Source organism: Carassius carassius, chromosome 41 (assembly GCF_963082965.1).
Source record: "Carassius carassius chromosome 41, fCarCar2.1, whole genome shotgun sequence".
In the NCBI taxonomy this organism is placed as follows: domain Eukaryota; kingdom Metazoa; phylum Chordata; class Actinopteri; order Cypriniformes; family Cyprinidae; genus Carassius; species Carassius carassius.
Window position 1 is genome coordinate 19147444 of NC_081795.1, and position 13317 is coordinate 19160760.

At 36.8% G+C, this 13317-nt stretch overlaps 1 protein-coding gene across 2 annotated transcripts in view; it reads right to left on the reverse strand.

Annotated features, from left to right (window-relative positions):
* LOC132122925 (tumor necrosis factor receptor superfamily member 19-like) overlaps nt 1-9878 on the reverse strand; it is a 29422-nt gene extending 19544 nt beyond the window's left edge. For both annotated transcript variants that reach the window (XR_009426451.1, XM_059533435.1), the window contains exons 1-3: nt 9768-9878; nt 9477-9587; nt 808-986 (exon numbers count right to left, since the gene is read on the reverse strand). Coding sequence is in view for 1 of the 2 variants with exons in the window: in XM_059533435.1 (XP_059389418.1) it covers nt 808-986; nt 9477-9587; nt 9768-9836 (359 nt within the window). In the remaining variant the exon portion in view is untranslated. The remainder of the gene's footprint in view (nt 1-807; nt 987-9476; nt 9588-9767) is intronic.
* Nucleotides 9879-13317: the final 3439 nt, after the last annotated feature.

Sequence of the window (13317 nt, forward strand, 5' to 3'; positions counted from 1 at the left end):
ATTGGGTTCCGGTCCTTGATTCTGATTGGTTGAGCCACGTTCGGAGCTGTTGTAAACATACACCTTTGTTTACTTCTGTGTGGTGCTGGTGGAAGAATACTGTTTCTATTAATATCATTACACCTTATTTGCTCTGTTTAATTTTGTGGAACCTTACTACGTAATATGGAGTAACCGTTTTATAAAAGCAGTAAGCCCCGTGAAGCCACGGTTTACAGTGATTTTATAACAGCTAAGGGGATGCTAAACTCCTTAGTTGTTATAAATCGACTGTAAACCACAACTTTTTGGGACTTACTGCTTCATTAACATCCATGGAATCTTTTCATTCCCCAAAAGTAGAAAACGTTCTTTAAACTTTTAAAAATAAAGCTCCAAAAGGAGGTTTTCACAGCGATGCCACAGAATAAATCATTTTTGGTACTCTAAAGAACCTTTCAGTTATAGTTCCTAAAAGAACCATATTTTTCTTGCTGTAAAGAACATTTGAATAATCTAAAGAACTTTTTAACTCTATAAAGAATCTTTTCTGGAATGGAAAGTGAAATGGTTCTTCGAGGAACCATTAATTCCAAAAAGAACCCTTATTTTTAAGAGTGTAAATTCACACAAAAAAAAAACTGGCAAGAACTGCTCACTAAAAGTTTCTTTGAGAAACCTAAAATGCTTCTTCTACAGCATCACTGTGAAAACTCCCTTTCGAATCTTTATTCTTAAGAGTGTAATACACACCAACTTAAGCATGTGGTCTGGGAAAACGCCCATCGTCCTTTATTCTATATAATTGCGTTCCTATGTCTGACTCACCCGGGCAGACAGTCTCCGCACACGGCGTTGCTGGTGGTGGAGCAGTTCCCCTTCTGGAAGCGGTTGAGGAGGGAACAGTCCAGACAGGGCTTGCATTTCTGCAGGCTGCGGTCCTCTTTGAAGCGACTGGCTCTGCAGGGCACACACTGGGCATCCTCCCCAAAGCCAAAGCCACATTCCTGCGAGGATTAACGCAAGATATCTCACTGCCGAGGAAGGGAAGGGCGAGGGAGAGCCACGCTAAAGAAAAGCACCAATGTGACTAACAAGAGACCGAGATGAAATAATGATCACAGTGTGTGTGTGTGTGTGTGTGTGTGTGTGTGTGTGTGTGTGTGTGTGACCCCCCGCTGAACAAAGGCCAAGCTTCTTTTGAGAGGGTCTATCTTACACAGGCAATAATCTCCCTGACTCTCACGGGATCAATGAACAGCCTTGGCTCCGGGTCCCCGAAGGGCTCCGCATTTGAATCAGAAAGGCCCACAGGGACGCCCATTGTTGGTTTATTGGGAGTTTATTGCAGAGGTTTTGTCAGGCCTCTCTTCAGTTCAAGTGTGTGCGAGAGATATTGATATTAAGAGGTTGTGGTAAGAGTAACGCAGAAAGCGAAAGCCCTTAAAATAAAAGATTTTTTTTTTAAAGATTTAATTATGCAAACACAGAGTTTCTAACCACAGAATCAGCAATGCAACCACAATTTTAAATTAAATAAAAAAAAGAATTCATTCAAATATTACATATATATATATATTTTTTTTTTTTTCCATTCAATTTTATAGTTTATTTTATAATTTTTAAGTTTTATAAATAAATTATACATTGCGAAACAATTATGATTTAAATATACGGTTAAAATGTAAAAATATATAAAATTAAGATAAAAGCTCAATAATAAAAAAAAATCTAGAACAAATTGGTTTAGTAGTTAGTAGGGTTAGTAAGTTTTTTTTTTTTTTTTTTTAGAAATTACATTTGATGCATTAAACTGATGAAAAAAGAAAGTATAAAGAATTTTAGAAATTACAAAAAAAAAATCTAATAAAAGAAAAAAAAGTTCCACAAAAACATTAAGCAGCGGTTTTCGACGTTGATACTAACAATAAGAAAATGTTTCTTAAGCAGCAAATTACCATATTATAATAATTTCTAAAGGATCATGTGACTCTGAAGACTGAAGTAATGGCTGGACTAAATTAGAATAAAAGATCGCAGGAATAAATTATATATATTTGTTTTATATATAAGTTGTTTTAAATTGTAATAATATTTCACAATATTACTGTTTTTTACTATACTTTCATCAACCAAACATGAGTATAACAGACTTCTTATAGATAACTGTAATTGTTAAAAATAAATATGTAAAATGAAGATTACTGCACTGTGAAGAAATCAAGTATAGATGTCAGGTCCTCAAAATGTATTTAAGGGGGGGGGGGGGGTGAAATACAACCAAGACAGACCAAGATTCACGTTGAGTAAGTACACAAATCCAGAAGATGAAAGAAACGTGAGGAGAGGACTCAATGTCTAGCTGTGGGCTTGAGAAGAATTATCAGCGCTCTTGAATGATACGAGACATTGTTCCCTCAATACAGGCCTATTTCCTTTCAAAGAAAGATCTAAAACGGTGCAGCTTGTGTAATTATATGAGGCAAATTGTACCGTACACATGCAAAGTTTAAGCAAAACGTTACAAAGAGACCACAGGGAAAGCAAAATGAGCAAGCTCACTGACTGAGATTACAAGAACAGAACAGAATTCAGTTGCCTTTAGCTTAGTGACTAGCAACGAAACACTAGTAGACTATTATGCACACAAGTGAGATCTGGGAAGATGTTCTAATGGGTCTTGAATGGTCTTTCCTCAAACAACATTTGCTGGGCATGTTTCTGTACAGCATGTTGGACTTTGACGTTTTGCCACATTGAGTTTGACATTAAGAAGTGAATGTTATTTTTTCCAGGCTCCAGAATCTAAACTGAAATCTAAAGTGCCGCTTAATTAGCATTACTCAGAACAGCTTTCCCACTTCGGTCCACCCACTTCAATAAACAACACCAGAGTCTTTTCAAAACTCTACAGACAGTAATCAATCTGGAATAGGCTTGTTTGTTTTTAATCCTTTCCACATTGATATAATTCTTGGGAATCTTGTGGGCATATATTCAGCTTTCACTGAGCCAGATTTCTCAAACCATAAGTTTGGATGGAATTCAAATAATGCATTACGCAACCATGCAACAGAATTCATCAATCAAGATCAATGCAAGTATTAATGAAACCCACCAGCAATGTGACACTGATTCAAAACACAGAGTTTTGCGTTTTCAGTCTAGTTCTGACTAAAAGATCTTGTGTTCCCTTGATACGTGTCAGCTAGAGGAACAATAGTTCATGCAAAAATATTTACAAACTTAATTATGAGAACCGATGCAGAATATCTGGAGCCAACTGAGTCAAATGAGTTCTGACATACAGGGAGCAGCAAGATCTCTGGGGGATGTTTCTCACACAAAGCTATTGTGTGGCATCAGAAGACTAGGACATTGCCAACGTCTCTTTTCTGGATCCCACAGAAGAAATAAAGTCATACAGATTTGAAACTGGAACAACATAGATTAAACAATATTTATTTTGTATAAAGTATTGCTTTAAAAATGCACATTTATTTTACACAAGTTTATTTTTATTTGATCGAAACAATGAAATAACGATATTGTGAAATATTTATACAATTTAAAATGACCATTTTCTCTTTGAATATAAACTACCGGACAAAGGCTAGAAAATATGTCATATTGTAAAATAATATAATAATAATAATAATAATATAAAAATACAATAGTAAAAAAAATTATATAATAAAATAATGATAATAAAATAATTTAGTATTTATAAGAATATTAATAATAACAATACTGTAAATGGTAATATTGTAAAATATTGTAAAAATAAAAAATAAAAAGTCTCAGTTTGAATATCTATTTTAAAATGTCATTTATTCCAGTGATGGCAGAGCTGAATTTTCATCACACGCTCAGTTATAATCAGTTATTATCAGTTTTTGCTGCTTAATATTTTTGTGAAAACCATGATACATTTTCCCCCCGGATTCTAGTGACTATAAAGTTAAAAACAGCATTTATTTGTAATTTAAATCTTTTCTAACATTATAAATGTCCTTACTGTGACTTTTGGGTCAATTTAATGTGTCCTTGTGGAATAAAAGTATTTTTTTTTTTTTTTTTTTTTTTTTTTACTTTTGGATGGTATAGTATCACGGTTTCCATAAACAGCACATCTGTTTTCAACATTTATAATAAGAACTGTTCTTGTGAACCAAATATAAATGACATTATACAATATATTACAATAAAAACTGTATTTTAAATTGTAATAATAATAATATGAAAATGTTCACTTTATTTTTGAACAAATAAATGCAGCCTTGGTTAGCAAAAGACACTTCTGTCAAAAACACAAAAAAATCTTTATGAACTTTTTTTTTGACTTTGTGACATCTTAGAAATCTAATCCTAAAATGCATCTTGAGCTTTATAAACAGCACAATCTGTAACCGTGATCCATTAAACAAACACATCTCCTCAAACAATCACGTTCCCACCAGTCGCATTCCAGCAGAGAAGCGTCATGCGGAGAAAAGTGAGAGGACCTTTGTGGTTTGATATCACCCTGCACTATTGTTTCTTCCCAGCTGCCCCTTCCCAAGTCAGGTCACCTTGACCCGCCTGCATTTCCACCACACTGAGCTGGATTAGAGAAGAGGCTCGTATTTCGTTAACGTGGAGATGGGCTACAAACAGGGGCCTTCTTTCTACACCTCGATCCAGTTTCCCAGCTTGGGCACACATGGATTACTGGCCTGCATGAGAGAGCCAATGACAAGAGCTCTCCACAAAGCCTGGGATCAGACAGTTAGAGAAGGCTCTCTCAACACAGGCCCTCCAAAGACTGCATATAGGGTGCCTGAACAGAAAGACAGCTGTTGTTGCCTGGCCGCAGCCCATTTAAGACCTTCCTCTCCAGCAGGGCATGAAGAATCGGGGGGATGGTGAATTAAAGAGGTATGGTCGCTCTCTTTGAAGGCATGATGCCATTCCCGGAGAGATAATCAACAAGAGAGCGAAGGGGGAAAGAGAAATCTAAGGAGCTCTGTAAACCCCTGTGGTTTGTCTGTTGGAGTGTGCTGCTGGGATCTTCCAGTGTTTCGAAGTTCAAACAGACAGCTGAACCGGAGATAAAAGCTATTCAGACTCCCAAAAACAGCTCAGAGTGTGTCTATGTGTCAGAGATGTGGCTTATTAGTTTTCACTGTGAGCTGTGGTGCTAATAATGGCGATGAGAGTTCGAATCTGGCTCGCAACATTTCCTAATCCTGTTTTCCCCAACATTTTCCATCATCACGGTGTTATAATTTCAGCAAAAAATGTCATAACTGAAAGTGTCTACATGTCAGGGCCGTGGCTTAGTCATTATCACTGTGAGCTGAGGTGCTCATAACAGCAAAGGGAGATCGAATCTGGCTCGCAACATTTCCTAATCCTGTTTCCTCCAACATTTTCTGTCCTCTCTCTGTGTTATTATTTCGATAAAAGAATCTCATAAGCAGAATGTTTCTATACATGTCAAAGCTGTGTAGTTGCTCACTGTGAGCTGCGGTGCTCATAACAGCAAAGGGAGATCGAATCTGGCTCGCAACATTTCCTAATCCTGTTTCCCCCAACATTTTCCGTCATCTCTGTGTTATCATTTCAGTAAAAAATGTCATAACTGAAAGTGTCTATGTGTCAGGGGCCATGGCTTAGCCGTTTTCACTGTGAGCTGTGGTGCTCATAACAGCAAAGGGAGATCGAATCTGGCTCGCAACATTTCCTAAATCCTGTTTCCTCCAACATTTTCTGTCCTCTCTCTATGTTATTTCGATAAAAAATCTCATAAGCAGAATGTTTCTATGTGTCAAAGCTATGTAGTTATTCACTGTGAGCAGCAGTGCACATAAGGGCAACATGAGTTTGAATCTGTTTGAATCTGAATCCATAATCCTAGCATCAGATAAAAGCCAGATAAAAGGATTCAGGCTTCTGAATATGACTCAGAATGTGTGTATGTGTCAGAGCTGTGGTTTAGTAGTTATTTCTGTAAGCTGTAGTACTCAAAAAACAAATACAATTAGAGTTTGAGTCTGGCTCTCAACATTTCCTAATCCTGTTTCCTCCAACATTTTCTGTCCTTTCCATGTTATCATTTCATAAACAATAAGCAAAATCTGTATGTGTGTCAGATACATGGCTAAGCAGTTACTGCTGTGAGCTGTGTGCTCAAAAGGGCAACTGGAGTTTGAATTTTGCTCGCAACATGTCCTATTCCTGTTTTCCCCATAATTTCCTATACGCTCTGTTATCATTTCAGTAAACAAATATCAAAAGCAGAATGTGTCTTTGTGTCACAGCCATTGCTTAGTAGTTATTACTATGAGCTGTGATGCCCATAAAAAGCAGAGGCAGTTCGAATCTGGCTTGCAACATGTCACAATCCTAGCTGGACATCAGATCAAAGTAAATGAGTATTCAGGCTCCCTAATATAGCTCAGAATGTGTGTCAGAGCTTTGGCTTAGTAGTTATCACCATAATCTGTGGTACTCATAAAGGCAAAATGATTTTGAATCTGGCTCGCAACATTTCGTAATCCTAGCTAGACGTAAGAAAACAGACAATGAGGATTCAGGCTCCCAATTATATTGTTTAGAATGTGTCTATGTGTCAGAGCTGTGGCTTAGGTTCTCATAATGGTTCAAATCTGGCTCGCAACATTTCCTAATAGTGTTTCTCCCATCATTTCCTGTCCTAGTCACAACAAAAACTAATGGTTTCCCCCCAACACAACTCCCATCACCCATTGGTCAGACAAAAAGGCAGAACTTCTCCAATATAATCTATAAAAATAATTTTTGGCAGAGCCATGTTCGCACACGTGCTTAAACTGATCTGTAGTGCTCATGAGGGCAATCTGAGTTTAAATCCAACTTGCAACATTTCCTAGTCCTGTTTCCTACATCATTTCCTGCCTGCTTCCTGCTGTGGTTTTTAAAAAAGCCAAGAGGTCAAAAGAGGGCAATACACACTATAAAGCCCAAACAGGCATGTTACAATAAGACCAGGCCAAATTACTGTCCATGTACAGACAGTTGAGCGGTACAGTACAACCTAAATTAAATATAGTTTAAATTTTATATAGCCTCGAATAACAGATATGTATGATTTAGCTTTAAAATGAAAAGTTAAGAATGTCACTTCTATTATTTTCAAACGCCTCTTTTCACATTCCAGAATCACCCAGGAACAATCTTGTCTAAGAGGACTCACCAAACCAGTACCTGCAAGTAACATTTTTCCACTATCTCCGCATCAGATTTGGGTGAGAATGCCAAGCAAAACAGCAGGATGGCTGTGTAATAGTGGAGAAAGCTGCACGGAGTAAAGCAAGTTCAGACACACAAGTTTTCAAGTCATCAAATTCAAACCCCAAAACCACTCTATTCTACTAAATTATGGTGAAGTATCTGTACTTCCTATCAAAACAATGGGCGAACTGCTTACTTCCCCGAACAGGTAAGCTTTAAGGGTAAATCTCATGAAAACTTTCACCCCAAAATCAAAAGAAAATCATATTTTGCTAAAATAAATTCAGCTTGGGAATATTATAGTATCAAAAAATAATCACTGCATTTCCAACAATATGTTAACTTTATTTGTTCGATATCTAAACGTTATATGTGCTTAATTGTCATAAAAATAATGTAACAATGCAAAAAATCAATGATCCTAAAACAGACTTTAGTGTGTCTATTCAAAAAAAAAACAAGACGGGTTTCATTTAGTTGCTCAAAAAACTGAGATGCAATCCTCCATGACGCTTAGCAGTCAGGATTGCAAGAGAAATGTTTATGAGGTCTGTTTTGAAGAAACTGCACATCTGCATAAGGATGAATTTGTTGACGGGCTGAGGTGATAATTCATAAAAAGTGCTGATTTATGTGACTGATTCGTTATCAAATCAAACTGATTCAGTTCCTGAGATCCAATGATCCAGGTGCAGTGGTTAACAGCCTACTAGATGTATCTGCATGCTAAATTTCATGCATGAATGCTTTAACAATTACAAAATGCCTATCAACACAACTTTATCTTTGGCTGTTATCGTCTTTTTAGGTGAAAAACAGTGTGTAGGTGGGGTTTTACAAGCTGTTTGACTGGTCATGGATCTCTGAAAAACAAGCAAAAGGGCGTAATGTGAACTTTTCTTCTGCTCTTACAAAACAAATCATCTGGAAGAGCTTCTGAAGTGTCAGACACTAAAACAACAAAAATCTTAAGGTGTTGCTGTCAGTACCACAGCTATTCTAAGGTTAAGTGTGATATCTATCATAAAGATAATGACTCTTTTTAAACAGGTTTCCTCAGCACTCCTCCCATCTGCCATTGGTCACAACAATCAGATAGCCCCACCCCCAAACCTACGCCATTGGTTGAGCCATTGACCCTGTTGCTGGGCAGGTCGGGAGGTTCAAACAAACAAAGCAATGTTTTGATAGCACAACATAGACAAAGTGTTTATACTTTTTTCGGAAAACAAACCAACGCCTACTAGTATTTGCATATTAAACTGGGATAAGAGAAAGTATTTTAACATCGAAACTAACTCAAACACCATACAATATTGTCCTTGGCTCCAAAGAATAGGGTAAACCACAAGTGCTTTAATGGAAAAAGTAGGCAATCATTCACTACCCCCTCAGGCCCCAAAGCATTAATTAGCCAAAAACATCTGAAGCATTGAAGCGCATAACCAATAAGTGTGTGTTCATGTGTACCGACATGAAAGTCGTGCAGTTAAAAGTAGCATGTGCACTACATTTGTATACATCCAGCAGCCTGATGTATCTGCATTTACGCAGGCATAAACTCTGTAATGATTTCCACACTTAAAAAATACCCCAGACCTCTGATTAGATTAAGTTTGTAGTACAAAACCACTTAATTTCTTAACATGCCATGTTTACAAGGCCTTGAAATCCTCAGGGGTGGCAATGACATTAAAAGGCTTGAAGGAAAAACAGAAGATTGTGAGCAGGAGAGGAAAAGAAGTGTGGGTGTAACTGATTAAAGCGTGACCAGCGCTCTACAAAGGAGAACAGCGGTTTACCCTCTCTCTTTATGAAAAGGAGGAAGCAATAAATAATCGGTCGGGACAAGCTATTCAAAACATTGGCATCCCCTCTTTATTGGTGAACTCTTTGCTTTTGGCCAGTTTGGTCTGGAAGTCTTTCATGAACTCTGATGGGAACGCATCTCACAGTCCCAGATTTAATCGCATACTTGGTCTTTTTTTTTTTTTTTAACAACTCAAAGTATAAGGGTCTAAATATATCTGCATATTAATCTGTGGTAGGTGCTGTACGGAAATAATTCCAGAATTAAGCTCAATAGGAACCAATTCAAGGGAACTGAGTGCTTCAGATATTTTTTTCTTGATTTAAGATGTAATCTTTTTAGGAAATTAAAGATACAAGTTTTATACGTGCACCAATATTTCAAATTAGGCTAAAACAAAACAAAAAAATAACCTAGTGCAGAGTTGGCAAACCTTGGAAAGCTCTTGTCCAGCATCACACTGCCGGCAGGGAATACAGTTTCCAGACTTATCCTGGTATTCCTGCTCCCTGCAATCTCTTCTCTCCTCTGCCATAACTGCAAACTGTGAGGAACATGAAACAAAGATGATCACTTATTCCATAATATCATTGGAGGTTTACCAAATTGAAGTGCAAGTAAAAGATAGTATAAATGGAAGTGTACAGTCATTTAAATCAAATCTTTTTTTTCCCCTCTTAAAATTTAAAAGTTAGCAAAAGCTGTTAATATGAATGAAACATACCATAACACACAGTGGAAGGACGAGTATCCTCTGAAGAGGAAAACTGGAGAGGATCAGAGCCCGGGGCATTGTGAAAGGTCTTTCTCACATACACTGTGAAAGCACAAATCCTTTGATGAATGATTAATGGAGGACACTATTTGCATTATCTTTCAAAACAGTGTGAACTCCAAACAAACAGTGATTATTATAAATGAATACCCTTTTGTGCCTTTTTTAAATGTTCATAATAAAAATCCTTCTATATGACTGTATTGCATAGTATAAAATATGGATTTGTACTTTTTGACCTGACGTATATATATATATAAAAAGAGTGTAACCTGCTGGACGATTGAAAAAAATATATCTTTTTGGATTTTTGGATTCATATTATGAGCGGACGATCAAAGCAGCGCTGCAACTGTGTGCAAAACTTTCTTACCGATAACGAGTCGCTCGTGAGATCGCCGTCTCCTGCGGTAAACTGATCCAGTGCGCTCGCTGCTGAGGTCTGAACCCGTCCCGTGTCCAGCCCTGAAGTAAAAGCTCAGATGAAAGCCTGCGGTCTGATGCCTGTAATCTGATCTCGCATCAGCATGCACATCAAAGCTCCAGACACGTCCTGGATGAAGCGCTTTAAACGAGCCTGTTCATTCACTTACAGCCCTCCATCTGTTAATCCGAATATCTGCACATGCACAAACTCCGATATGGAAACAAGAACGGTCTAACTGCACGATCCCGATGCGGGAACGGCTCGGTCTGGTGTGATGTGATCTGATCTGCTGCGCGTGTTTGATGCAGAATTCCCTTTTATAAAGTGACGTCACCAGGCGAGCAGCGATTGGCTGGAATATCTGCGAGCAGAGGAAACCTTTCACATCGAGTTCGATTCTTGAAATCTATTCTCTTGCATTCACTGGCTCCAGAAAAAAAATGCAATTGAGTTAGACAACAGAATACCAAACCAGTGGCATTTATTTAAATAAATAAGCAAAAGCGTTTTAAGAAAAAAAATAAAGAAAAAATAAGCTTGTGGAATTTATTTATTTATTTTTTGACTGGACGTAATGGATGTTCAATTAAATGATGTAGCACTTCTCATGTTCAAAGATGTACTAGTACTGGTGGCCCTCTGCTGGTCATTTAAGATAATTACAAAATACAATTGACAATAACTTAAATACACATCAATTTAGCGTAAATACTATTTAATGCATGGTTTACATTATATCCATCCTACTATATTTAGCTATAGGCAGTAGGCTGCAACATACGGGAGACTGGACCTAGTTTTCACAAACTGAAAGTAACCGTCAGGTTTTGTTAAACAGATCATGTTCACAGCCAATGCCAAGCTATATAGAGAGACCATAAAGATGGAAATAACAGAAATGAACCTGTCCTGCATTTAATAGCATCCTGTCATTCAATTAATATGCTAAAAGGCGCAAGTGTCACTATAGTGGGTTACAGTTATGCTAATATAAAGAAAATTAAAACGAGAATAACATACTCCATGGTGTGCCAAAGCTAAGCCACATGTGGTTCTCAGTTGTGTGCTGTCATCTGGGCCATATACAGTACCACAGTATGAATGGAAAACACTTAATGTTAATACCGCTACTGCACGTTTGGCATAAACGTTCTTGTCTGGGATGTTAATACAGTGAATGTGATAAACGTTAAGGAAAAAAATTGATTTTGAGTAAAAAGTCCAATATTTTTGTACAGTACTAATGTTGGGTAACAACTGGACATAATAAAACCACACTAATGTATACTCAGACATGAGTCATCTTTTTATGAAGGTAGATTTTAAATAAGTCTTTATTGTTTTCTCAGGAAAAAAGTATTACTAAATAGAGAGGCCATATTTATTTGATTTGAAGTACTGTAAAACAGTAATATTGTGAAATATTATTACAGATAAAATGGGCAGTTTCTAATTGAATACATTTTAAAATGTAATTTATTCCTGTGATGCAAAGCAAAATTTTCAGTTTTCAGTGTCAAATGATACAGAAACTATTCTAATATGCTGATTTGCTGCTCGAGAACTATTTATTAATCCATGCTGAAAAGATATTTTTGTAGAAACTGTGAAAGGTTTTCTTTTTTTTTTGATGAATAAAAAGTTCAAAAGTACAGCATTTACTTGAATAAAAAAATCAGACACTTACAAACTTTTGTTTCCCACAATCAACATTTTTATTAAAGTCAACATGAAATCACTGAGCAAAAGGAATATTCACAATTGCTTCACCTTAAAGTGGTGAAATTCAGGTCATTTTGAATGTCGTTATTTATACTCTGTGTGCAATGCTGTGCAGCATTTTCACCGGTCACATAAATTGGGTTTTAACAGTGACACACTTGTTTTCAAGTTACTAGTGTAAGGAATATTCTGTTGACACAGGAGCTCCCCTGTGCATCATGTGTGCTCATCATGACAACAGTTGCATAACTAAACATCCTTGCTCTGTTGCCAAGGTCACCACAATGTCTTCCTGAATGCAATGACTCGGCCAGAACCGTGAAATAAGAAGCCCTTTAATTGCTGGAAAATGCAATGCAAATGCGATGCAAAAAATCTTCAGAGTTCAAAAGATTTAAACCAAAGAGTCATTCAAATTCCATTTTAAAATATAGCTTTTTGCTGTCCTCTGCTGCCAAAGAGAGATGATTTTGTGCTTTCGAACGGATATAAGTTTTTACTTCATAATAACAGAATGTGTACTGATATGCACAAGAACAGATATCTAAAATCTCCAAGTAATTCCATGGGGCGAAGTAGCAGGGCTTGGCAAATGCTCCATGGGACAAGATTCCCCAGACAACTGCAGAGCTGCAACTGAGCTACGAACAAATCTATAGTAACAAGAATTTGCAGTCTGGAATTAAGTGAAGGGAAGTAGTGCCCTAAAAACAAACTAAAGCCGCAGGAGCTGAGTGAGGGTATAAACTGTGACATGTCAATCATCCTTCATGTTTGTGTCTTCAGATTTATTTAATCCACCGAATACTTGACAGACTTTGAGGCAGAAGATTATTTGAAAAAAATATAAAAAATTTGAATGAATATATGGTCAAAAATATGAAAATATAAAGAGTATTAATGTGGCAGCACCATCACTCATGTAATTTGACTGAAAAATTTCAGATTTTTTTATTTAACATTAATATGATTTTGTTTATTCCCCTTAATAACAGCTGATGCATCATCATCCTGCACATGTTAACATTTAAAAGTAAATGCATATTGTTCATTTCTTTACGTGTACTGTCATGAATGTGCATAACATTTATGTGTATAAAAATTACATATGAAAATCAGTAAGGCATAGTATAGTGTAATTCAGCTAAAAGCATCATGCCATCTGCATCTGTTAGATTTAATACTTAATACTGCCCTCTTCTGGATTTTTCCAACTGTTGATGAAATGTTGCTAATATGTGCTTTCTCTGTTACTGTAAAACCACTGGCCTTAAAATTACTTAAACCTGTCACGTACGGGAACACAGGGGACGGGAGATCCAAGTGCAGTGTGAGATTTATTGGGTAATC